This window comes from Malania oleifera, chromosome 2 (assembly GCF_029873635.1).
Source record: "Malania oleifera isolate guangnan ecotype guangnan chromosome 2, ASM2987363v1, whole genome shotgun sequence".
NCBI classification, from domain to species: domain Eukaryota; kingdom Viridiplantae; phylum Streptophyta; class Magnoliopsida; order Santalales; family Ximeniaceae; genus Malania; species Malania oleifera.
The window spans coordinates 149,670,950-149,682,750 of NC_080418.1; the positions used below are offsets into that span (position 1 = coordinate 149,670,950).

Below are 11,801 nucleotides of genomic sequence, written 5' to 3' on the forward strand. Positions count from 1 at the left end.
AACGCTGCATAAGTTTGCACTAACTCATAAAAATTCAAAATACAAGCACATTTACATTTTAAAACACTGCCATTTATAAATCAAACACTACTAAACACCTCGTCAACATATTTGCACCTCCATGATATAAATTCTTGGGTGCTTCAAAAGGAAATGGATTAAGAGAGAAGTGCAAAGAAAAATTATTCGACAAACATATAAAAATATAAAGATCAATTTGATTTCAAGAGTTCAATATCCCAGAGAATGGCTTAAGAGTGCAAATAAAAGATACTTCTAATAAATATTTAAAAATAAGATGACAATTTATTTTTTTTGCAACTAAATTGAGTCAAAAGATGGGAATTCAATACTCATCTCAAATGTTTTTTCCCTTGTTGAGAAACAAAACCAACACCTAAGTCTCTGTTTCAATGGTATATAATACACTGACCCAAAAAATCAAACCCAAGCAGCCTACCTTCCCCCCATCCAAAAATAAATAAAACAAAAGAGGGTAATAAAGTACATAAACAAGACTAATACTGAGACTTAACAACAACACATCCTTGTATCGAGCTCATACTTAAAGATTTTAACCATGACGCATCCTTGAAAGTAGTGCACGAACTGATCAAGCTGGTGCAAAATTGAATAGCCATTCACATGAATCACATCAGAGGAATTGAAGCAAGAAACATTGCTAGAACCAAAAATCCAAGGGGAACTTGCAGGATCGAACTGCCTGCGGTGGCACTCTCCGGTCCAAATGCAGCAGGTGTGACTCCCCCACTTGTGTTAGACTTGACACTGTTTGAAAACAACACATGTTAGAGGCCAGAGCTTAGGAGTTAAAAGTTTGTTCTGGTGGTAAGGAGCAGAGTTCTCTACTTGTTTGAATGAAGAAAAGACTAAAATAAAAGTTTGAACTATGATAAATTCAAGTTCTCACCTCCCCGTAAAAATGCACGTCCCATTACCTGCAAAGGGGGAACCACGCACATAGGTATCAGATGTCAAGAATAAAAGCCGGATAGAAAAAGAAATTTGCAAATTTTCATGATTGGAGAAAGTAACTGAACAAGATGTCTGACAATAAAAAAGAACGCATCACTTTGAAGAACTTCATTTCCCTTTATAAAAAAATGGATGCATTTAGGAAAAAAAACTGCATAGTGTCGACTATTTAAGATTTCAAGGCTTAGATTTGGAATTGTGTATTTGGATAGAATTAAAAGTATATTGAATTCCGTCATTAGCATTGAATTTTATCCAAATACACAACATCAAATCCAAGGCTCTAAATTCACATTTCCAAACACTGTTTAAAAGTTGAGAGACACAATAGTTCCCAAATGAAGCTCGGGATGGTTGGCAACTAATCAATGAGAAATACTAGGGAGGAATGGCTCCTCCACATGATATTTGGAACCCACTGATCACAGGCTGTTATATTAAATCTGGATCCATTAAAGTGGTCTAGGAACCATCACAGCAAACGCATACCCCTCACTTGAAAAGGGAAAAAGGTGGGGTGGGGGAGAAGGGGATCAAGTGCCAATGTGGCATCATGTGATTGGTGGATTCTAAATCCCATGTAAAGGTATCTCTTAAGTATTAGTGCCACTTCTGTTGCCATAACTGCGATCAAACCAAGTTTTTTGTAGATAGAATTTGCAGATAGAAAGTATTAACCCACACCTCCCCCCCGCCCCCAAAACCCCGAAAAAACACCCATGGGCTAGGGAAAAAAAGAATAGGGGAAAAAAGTTGGCTCACATGCTCAATGACTCCAAGAAATTCACTAAGAAAACATTATGTGAACTTACTTGGATCTACAGTGGTTGTTGTGGCAGCACCATCAAAGTCACAGGTTCCACCAACAGCATGTTTTTTCTGATAGTAATCATTAAAAGCAAAAGAAGCATGGTTCTGGAGAGTATTGGGAGAATAACATGGCTGTCCTGCTTGAATAGCACTGCAGTCAGCCTGCCCTTGCCCACAAGCCCAACTGAGCCCATTTTGCAGCTTGGTGGAATCTGCATCTTCTTTTGCCACACAGAAAACCACAGATGAATTCCCTGTAATTTGGTCAGAGGTATTCAACACCAGAGGGTAAACAGCAGACCCATTGGTGAAAAGCAAGCCCCAGTTCTTCTCTGAAACCGGCCCAGGTCTCTTGTCCTCATTGAATAACTCATAAATGTAAGTGTTAACAGGTATATTTGGCTGAAAAGGAGTACCTGAATCATTTAAAACCCGTCGAATCAAATTAGTATTGAAGATCTTAGCATTTTCTACAGTAGCATCGGGTTCATTAGCTCCACCAAGCCATGGCCAGCCAGATTCCGTCACAACAATTGGGATCCCAGAAAAATTGAAAGCTTGTATAGAGTAATAAGTTGCATCCACCATAGCATCAAACATGCCATTATAATGATAAAGTGTGTTTGGGTCAACAACCTGCTTTACTGAGGAAACTGCCTTAAAAAGAGCATACTCAATTGTGAAAATGCCATTTCCGTTGGTGTATCCATAATATGGGTAAGCATTTAACATGTAAAAGGAATTTGTGTTCTTCAAAAACTGAAGAAGCTGGTAAATTGTGGAGTTCCATGTAGAATTGAAGGAAGCAGCAGATGGGGGGAAAGGCTTAGGGATAATGTCCATAGATTGAGGGGTTGAAACTTTGACCTGAAAATTTAAATTTGATGCAACTAGGGCTTTATGAAGGTAATTCATGGCAAGAACCAGTGCAGGGGCAGCATGAGGAATTGAAGAAAGAACCTCACTGCCAACAGCAATGGCTGTGATGTTGGTTGAAGGCAGGTGAGCTGCAACATTCTTATTAATCCATGCTGCCGCTGCTGCCCGTGATTCTCCGATCCCTAAGACTTCCTCATTGGTCACACTGACCATGACTTCAATCCCAGTCCTTGAAAGGCCATTCAACATGTCAGCATTAGCATCAAAAAGACGCACATGAGTTATCTGATGTGCTTTAAGGATCGCAACGACATCTTGAGCTGATGGAAGGTTGGAAACATCAGTCCCAATGTTTATTCCTACAAATGCACCTACAAGGACAAGAACATGGTTTAGAAAATTAGCAAGAAAGATCAAGATATTCACTGCATTAGGTAGGAAACATCAGTTCCGAAGTTTATTCTTGCAAATGCAAACAGGATTGATAGTCACTTCTATTAAGCCTGAAGGGATAAACCTCACATGCACATTTGAAACAGTTTACAAATAAAATTACTTCAAAACACTTCATACGAGGGAAAATAGATATGGGGATTCCCCTGACCACAGACAAATAATATAAGTATCGAAATCCAGATAATAACTTACCAAGTGCTCTGGAAAACATCCCAGCTAGGAGCAGAAACAAACTTCCAAGCCATCTTTTGGGCATCATCCACTGCAAAGTGAAACTTCAGCCTACACTTTCACTCCCACACCTCTAGCCCTTAGGTGGAAGTCAAAATAATAAAGGTTCAGCAATTAAACAAAAAGTGCAATGGAACCCCCAATATCCAAAAGCAATAGAGTTAAATACAGAACTGGAAACTAAGAGTGACATTTGATCACAAGTTTAGAATAACTGGCTTCACACAAGCTACAAATGGAAGCTTTTCAGTAAGCTCTTGTAAAATGAAGTTAGAATGTCACAGAAACAGAACTAACACAAGAAGCAAAAGGAAGAATCTTGTTTCCAAACAAAATACCAGCTGAACACATAAGAGGAAGATATAGAGTCATCATACAAAATAACTACTGAATTTTTACAAGGAATCTGTCAAATGGTATACACTCCATGGTACACACTCTGCATTTGGTAATTAAGAAGTATCAGCTACAAAATCTGTAACAAATAGGGCAAGGGCTCCTCCTAATGTGACATGAAAGTTTCTACATGCATATTGCTTGACCTATTTTGAATCAGTAACAAGTCTTTTTATGACAAAACCATTGCAAAGAAACAATAAACAGTTGCAAAATTTATAAAAATAAAATGAAAAATAACATATTAATGCTAGCTATAAACCTGACTGGCGCGGCATATTTCTGCTATAACTGAGTAGAAATTAAAGAGCATAGCCTATTCCCAGTTTCAGCATTCAGTTTTGACAGAAATCTATTTCACCAAATTCAATATCTAATGATTGCACGTTGCTTACTGTAGAATTGTGCAAGACTAAAATATTAGTATAAACTAAAAAGATGCATCATACTGCAAACAAAAGCCGGTGTAATTGGAAAACCTTAAATAAAATAGGATGATGATAATAACAAAAAATTTACAAACATGGACATCAAATGATATCATAAAGGCTAAGAAGATACAGACCTAAAGATGCCAAGACAAAATGATCAAAACCCCACGATATAGAAGTTTAATCACTTCTAAGTAATCCATTGGCCCAACAATATATTTAATGAATTTAGTATAATGCACCTGATGCAGGAGGCAATCATGAAAATCACCATATATTAACAGCACTAGTGATCCTCCGAAAAAGGAATTATGAATTGGCTCTGTGAGCTCAATCGTGGGCCATTAACATGGCCTAATTGGGTGTAAATTTTGCATTTTCTTCTATCAAGGGCTAGCACTGTCAATGAACCTAATTCAAAATTGTTCTAGTAAAATCCAAATAAGTTTCCCTCCCTCTCAATGAATGGGCAATGTAGATTTGGCTTTGTGAGCTCAAACATAGGTCATTAGCATGGCCCTAATTGGGTGTCGATTTTGCACTTTCTTCCATAAGGGCTAGTGCTGTCAATGAACCCAATTCAAAATTGTTTGAGTAAAATCCAAATAAGTTTGAATCCAAATCCAAAAGTCTCTCCCTCCCTCCCTCTCTCTCTCTCTCTCTCTCTCTCTCTCTCTCTCACACACACACACACACACAATTACAGCTCTCTTTGAATAGTCAAGTTCCAAAATTAATTCAAGGCATCCTTTCAAAAATAAGCATCTCCACCCCCCCCCCCAAAAAAAACCAAAAATTAGCTCAAGTTTGAACAGTCAAGTTCTAAAATTTTTTTAAGCCGTTCTTTAAAAAATAAGCAAATCCCTCCCTCCCCCCCCCCCCTTCTCTCTCTTATTACATTTTTAGCTCAAGTTTGAATACTCGAGTTCCAAAATCAACTTAAGGTGTCCTCTCAAAATAAACATCTCCCTCCCTCCCTATTTAGCTCTTTGAATAGTCAAGTTCCAAAATTAATTCAAGGCATCCTTTCATAAATAAGCATCTCCACCCCACTCCCCCCCCCCCCCCCAAAAAAAAAAAAAAAAATTAGCTCATGTTTGATTAGTCAAGTTCTAAAATTAATTTAAGGCGTTCTTTCAAAAATAAGCAAATCCCTCCCTCCTCCCTCCTTTTCTTACTAAGGCCATATACAGGTTATAACTCCATTCCAAATTGTCAAGGTCCCACATTGGATGTGTACTAAGAAAAACTTGGGCTTATAAGGATGGTTCTGATGTCAACTATCTGAGGTGCCTCTTATAAGACAAAATTGTGAGACCAATGGGTCAAAGACTCAAAGCAGATAATGCCTCATCAAAGTTGGACCGAGACCATTACATTTGGTATCAAAATCACCCTCGGGATACTACCATGTGGGTGGATCCTACATAGAGGTGTGGGTCACTATGATGAGGGCATTAAAAATCTAACAAAAGAGCATGTCACAATCCCACATCAGATGTGTACCATGAGGATCTTGGGCTTTTAAGCATGGAAGAACTGTTTGACCTAATAAAAAAAATTTCATAACTTTACACACACACCCTATAAGTGCATGCATTTCAAAACTGCAGGGAATTAAATCAAAATTCCCAAATCCTGTAAGAAACAAAATAGAAGAAATAGACACGCCAAAGAAAAATCAATTACACGCACAAGGTAGTGTTTACGTGGTTCGGCAATTTTGCTTACATCCATAGAGTTGCAGGGATTTCACTATTATCAGGAAGAAAATACAAAGAGTGCAGCAGTACAATATTTTCTCTCACACTCTCTCTCAAACTGCAATGACCAAAATTAACCCTAATCACCATAACAACGAATTTATATCCTACGCAAACCAATGGGCTACAAAATGGGCCCAAAAATTTTTCCCTTTGGGCCTATCGGCCCAATTCTTTGCTCCATAGACTAAACCATAGGATAAAAATCTCTCATTAAAAGACCACGCAACATTATTTCCGGTCAGGTCATCATTCAGATCAAACACAACTAGGCTCCACAAAACCCAACAAAAACCAAACAGATGGCTAAAATAAGAAAAGAAGGCCTCAAAGGCTCAAAGCTAGCTCTAATCAATTAACTCCAGCAGTCTAGAGCATAGTTAGTTGGGTGAGAGAAGACAGCTTCCGGCTGCTGGGTGAGGGAAGAGTACTATGCCTGCAGCTGCAATGGTGGATGAATTCAAACAAGTGGAGAGGGAGAGAGAGAAGGGAGGGAGGCAGGGCAGAGCTGTTTGAGTGACTAAGGACTTTACCTCCCCCCCACCCCCCCCTTGGTGTGGAAAGAAGGAATGCCAACAGTAGTCTTTGACATTCACCCCTGATTGTCTTTGAAACATAGAGGTGCTCAAAGAATCGTCCAATGCAACGCATGCAACCCAAAACACGCATAAGGAATGGTTATGGAAGTGTTTGGGTTGGGTAGCAAATTGGAATTTCATAAAAACCAAGCATGTGGATTGTTGACGAGTTCACTGTGCAAACCGCCCATCCCAAATATGATGGCAAAAAAGCAAAAGTAAACAAGTAAATAAATAAAAGGAGAGAAGGATGAAGACTGCATATTGCTACTGTTGCTCTAAGGCTGAGATTCCATGAAACTCTTTCCAATTTAATCTTCATATTTCAAGCCATTAGAGATTTAACCCTATTACCTAAGTTTTTCACACTTGTTTTCACATTGGATGGTCAGGATTGCACTCCTACAGCATTAGCTTCAACAGTTGATCCTATTGCTTCTCAAGTTGACTATATCACTCCAAGGTCAAATCTCACTTTATATTTTTCAATGACCTTGCAGATGTTTTACAAAATTGCAATCTCACTCATACTCTTCCTATTATTTGTTTCTTTAAAAAAATTGATGAATAAACTAAACCACTAACCCAACCCATGGTACAGAACCAATCCAAATTGCATCCAAGACAGCTCAACTTCGATTTGGGTTTTTTCTCAACCCGATCTAGTCAGTTTGATTGGAATTGTGAGCACAACTCAACCCAAAAACAGTCCTAATGAAAATGGTACATTATTTGAGTACAACCAGTAATTTATAAATTTTATTTTTTTAGATTAATTTGCTTATTTAAAGAGTTAACAGCTTTGTTCACTTAACAGTATAATATTACTGTGAAAAAATCAACACATTTTTTATTTATTTCAGAAGAAATAAATTAATTTACTAATGGTTGTTCATTTATAATATATATAATTTACTTGAGTAAGAATAACATCGATGTTTTCCATCCTAGGTAAATAATTCAAAATCCGAAATTTAACATAGCATACCAACTACCCAAGTAAGTGGTGTACCAACTACCTGTACCTCCTAAGAACCATGTACCTCTTAAGTAGCACCCCATCCCCATACCCATACCACGACCCAAGATGCACAGCTTTTGGGGTAACTGGTATAGAGATAAGAGTTCAATGAACAAAAATGGCACCACAGCAATTGCAGGGATATATAAATCCATGTATTCACAAAAACTGAATATGTGAGAGAAAGAAATAGAGTTACAGGGATGAGAAGCAGTCAATACTTAAAATTGAAAAGAAATAAGAGGTACAAGTGTACAACATTCCAATAAAAATAAAGAATATGAATAACAAATAATAATTAGAAAGATAAAAAACACAAAAAAATAATAATAATAAGGGCAAAAGACTCTGACCTCCCCTGAGGTTTTGCAAAAAAATACTGATCTCTCCTAAAGTTGCAAAAATTCTAGGGACCTCTCCTAAAGTTTCAAGAATTCCACAGACCTCTCCTAAGGTTTGTCAAAAGGATGGAAACTTGCTCTTATATTTTGCAAAAAGACTAAGACTTTTGAGCGGTGTAAGTATTTCAAAAATCAAATGTCAAAAGAGGTCCATGGGATTTTGAAAACTTAGGGGAGGTTTGTGGAACTTTTGAAGCCTCAAGGGATGTTAGTGTCTTTTTGTCAAACCTCAGGGGAAGTTAGTGTCTTTCGTCCAAATAAGTAATAACAATAATAATAATAATAATAATAATAATAGCAACAAGTAATAACAACAATAATAACAATAAAATAAAAGATACAACATCTCAATAACAATAAAGAATATAACAAATAACAATGAGAAAGATAAAAAAACACATATGTTGATGTTGGTAATACTACAATAACAACAACTACTACTACTACGAGATCCTTAAAGTTTTATCTTCCTCAAGTAACCATCCACTTCTCGTAAGACAGTCTTTTATCTGGTCGATAACTAGGATGGGACTGCAACTTCAAAATTGAAATACCAAGCAGTTGGGAGCTCAATTCAATGTTCACCCAGAGTAGTGTAGTCCATGCATGTCATTTTTCTAAATTTCTCTCAGCATGAAATTTGGTTAAACAACATTGCAAGCAGATTTTAAAAAAGGTATATTATTTAGAGAAAGTGAAGACACAACAGAGGAACAAGCCGATTTCTAACCCGAAACTTTAAGAAAGTTATAAAACAATCCAGGGAATGCAAATTTGTTAAGAAACTACAAATAAACCATAATAACACCCTCATTATGTACCATAAAGATTAATATTCGCAGCATTTCCAAAACCAAACTAAAACAGGACATTAGCATGGCCCTAACTGGGTGTAAATTTTGCACTTTCTTCTATAAGGGCTAGTGCTGTCAATGAACCCAATTCGCAGCATTTCCAAAACCAAACTAAAACAGGACAGTTACTCATCCTCAATATCACTGCACCTACCTAAAAACATAAACTCAGAGCAGCTTACCTCTGAGTTAAAGGAAAAACAAAAACAAAAACAAAAGGAAAAGGGAAAAAAAAAAAAGAAGGTAACTCTTGAGCCCATACAAGAACAACAAAAACCCAGGAACCCAGATGTCAAAACCATAACAAAACATAAAATAACTGCTTAATTGGGAAAAATATCCAAACCCCAGCGCAGTCACCTCACTCAAGCAGAACAGAGGTTCCCAAACCCTCAAAGACGAAAAAAGAACCAACAAGCTGGAGTCAACAAAAAATTAAGGAAAATGTACCTGATTCAATTTGCCCACCTCAAGAAAATCAGCAATCTACCCTTCTTAGACTTTTCCGAAGTATAGGTAAAACCCTAGAAAGAACCCGCTTACAGATATTATTTTCCGACAGAACCCAGTGCCCTGTACCTGCAAAAAAGAGAATCAAAGTGAGAATTCTAAAAGATTTAAAAAGCTCCATTAAGTAAAGCCTCATACTTATGTGGGAACCAGAACAGCATGCAAGCATGTAATACTTCAGATTCTTGCAAACCATACCCCACCGAAAAAACTAAAATAGAATAAGAATAAATGCAATAAACAAGATAGCTACCGAAACCTCCAAATCTGTAATGGGAGCTCCTCTGTAATCTCAGCTCAGCTCAACGACAAGCACAAATCTGCAAATTTGCTGTACGTATTTTGTCCTTTTGTTAGAACTATTTTTGAAATTAAGGAAATCTTTTTGGGTTTAATCTGCGAATGTACAACTCATAGAAATCGTCGCCGTCTATTGCCATTATTAAAATTTTAAAATTATTTTAAAGAAATTAAACACTGAGGAGCCCCCTCTTTTCATTTTACCTTTGGATTTCCCTCCAAAAGGTTTTTTTTTTTTGGTTTTTTTTAAGATTGAAACCTGAAAGAAGGCATAAAGTCTTGAGACGGTTTCAAATATGGAAAGGTGGCGGTGTGAATGAGTGGAAAATGCATTTACTGTGATTCAGAGAGGGGTGGGGTCGAAACCGTGATTCGTCCGTCCATTTAGATCGGTTTGTGCTTTTATACAAATTGACCCATTTATAAACGAGTTTATCCGGAATCAACCCGTTTATAAACGGGTTAATCCGGATTCGGGTTCGGGTCACCCGCACATGAAACCTAATTTCCATCCACCCTTCGCACGCCACTCTGCACTCCACTGGCCGCGTCGGTCTGCCCAGCACACCGACTTTATCAACCAGTTTAACAAGCAAATACAATTTCTAGGAGGGAATCACAAATTCATCTACCACGCCCAACTCCTCCATTGCAGCCATAACAGCTACAGAACACAAAAAGACCCAAACTGGGAAGTGGCAAAGCTTGAGGCTGGAAGTACCTGAATTTTAGGACTAACAGCACACCTCACGCCAAGCCAAGCTCCCCCCCTCACGACGGTGAGCGGTGGTCGGTGTTCGGTGGTCGGTGGCCTGATTCTTTTGATTCTTCTGAAAGCTCCCTCCCTCACGACGCTCGGACGGTGGATATCCGTAGTGCTGTTCGGCGTTCGTTTCGGCGAAGTGTTCACTGTTTCAGCAACGGAAAAGAAGATCCAAAGGAGAACTGTGCATTCTTGGGAGTAATTTCTACTCGGCTTTGCTCGAGTGCTCGAACTCGAATCAAAGCCGAAGATGTGGTTCCAGGATCCAGTATTGGGTTCGAGCGCAAGGTGTTTGACGTTTTGCCTGTGAGGAGTTACGGGCCACGGGCCAAGCTCATAGAAATCGCCCATCAACTCATCAAGGAGGGAGCCAAATGGATTGTTTTTTAAAAAAAAAAAAAAAAAAATCATTTTATATGCAATGCTTAAAAAATTTTAAAATAAAAAAATTTATATTTTTTAAACAAATAACCCGTGACCCGCCCGTTTATTAAGTTAGGATTGACATCGTTATGGTCTATTTAATCTTGACCCGATTACGATCCGATCCATTTACAACCCGTACGAATTCGTCGGGAACCCATTTTACCATCCTAGATTGGGGACTCTGTTTTTCAAATGTTATTTAATGATTGTTTATTTGAGGGAGAGATTATAAAGAGTCTTAGTTTTCACTTTACACTATGCAAAGAGTTGGGGAATGAGAACTTAATAGTAAAATAATAGATCAACTTTGTTAATTTAAGGTATTGGAATAAAGAGTTGGGCAATTTAAACATCTTGATTTTATCTTGATTTAAAAAAAAATGCATTGTATAAAATAAAATCCATATTTAAATAAAAAAAAAAGAATTAAAAATGAACGATTATTCTTAAATTTCTTAATGAATTTCTTTACCGTTCTACATTAGATGGAATAATACAAACTTTTGCATAAGTAGTTTGTTTCGAAATTAGTGCATTCCTATATAATTGTCATTACATTTTTATAGTATTTCATATAGTCAATAGGTATTATATGAATCAAATGGAACTTAAGGTAGTGTTTGGGAAATAAATTTCAAATGTTTGATTTGGGTTTAACCTTATAGTTAGAGAGCTTTTAGATTTGGATAAGATGTAATATAAAATTATATTAAAATTCATTTAAATATATTCAAATCCGATTTCGAGATCCTAAATTTATACTCTCAAAAGTCGGCATTAGTGAATTTGAAAGAAATTTAGTATAATTTTGTATTATCTAAATATGCACAAATCCAAATCCAAAACTAAAAGTTCACTCTCCAAAACTCAGGATCAATGTTATATCCAAATCCTTTTGGTATCAAAGTAATAATAAGTTATATTAATAGAAATGAGACTTTTTTATTTTGTTATTATGTTTTTGCCTGATTTTTAAAATTTGAAAT

General features: G+C 36.9%; 1 protein-coding gene across 4 annotated transcripts; it reads right to left on the reverse strand.

Annotated features, from left to right (window-relative positions):
* Positions 1 to 284: 284 nt before the first annotated feature.
* Positions 285 to 10,772, reverse strand: LOC131149745 (glucan endo-1,3-beta-glucosidase 4). Of its 4 annotated transcripts, none has more exons than XM_058100462.1 (7): positions 10,348 to 10,738; positions 9,586 to 9,657; positions 9,267 to 9,395; positions 3,334 to 3,451; positions 1,809 to 3,056; positions 932 to 959; positions 285 to 789 (listed from the first exon to the last, which is right to left on the reverse strand). In XM_058100462.1, the coding sequence occupies exons 4-7, from the start codon at positions 3,398 to 3,400 to the stop codon at positions 651 to 653; spliced, it is 1,482 nt and encodes a 493-aa protein (XP_057956445.1). In that variant the 5' UTR covers positions 3,401 to 3,451; positions 9,267 to 9,395; positions 9,586 to 9,657; positions 10,348 to 10,738; the 3' UTR covers positions 285 to 650. The 4 variants fall into 4 exon arrangements, with proteins under 4 accessions (XP_057956445.1, XP_057956444.1, XP_057956442.1 ...); XM_058100461.1 differs by having other exon boundaries at positions 9,580 to 9,657; XM_058100459.1 differs by lacking the exon at positions 9,586 to 9,657 and having other exon boundaries at positions 10,348 to 10,772.
* Between the last annotated feature and the right edge of the window lie 1,029 nt (positions 10,773 to 11,801).

Coding starts and splice junctions, on each gene's coding strand:
- LOC131149745 (XM_058100459.1), bottom strand. CDS start 3,400: ATGATGCCCAAAAGATGGCTTGGAAGTTTGTTTCTGCTCCTAGCTGGG. Junction 3,057..3,333: donor GATGTTTTCCAGAGCACTTG/GTAAGTTATTAT, acceptor TTGTCCTTGTAG/GTGCATTTGTAGGAATAAAC. Junction 790..931: donor ACGTGCATTTTTACGGGGAG/GTGAGAACTTGA, acceptor GTTTTCAAACAG/TGTCAAGTCTAACACAAGTG.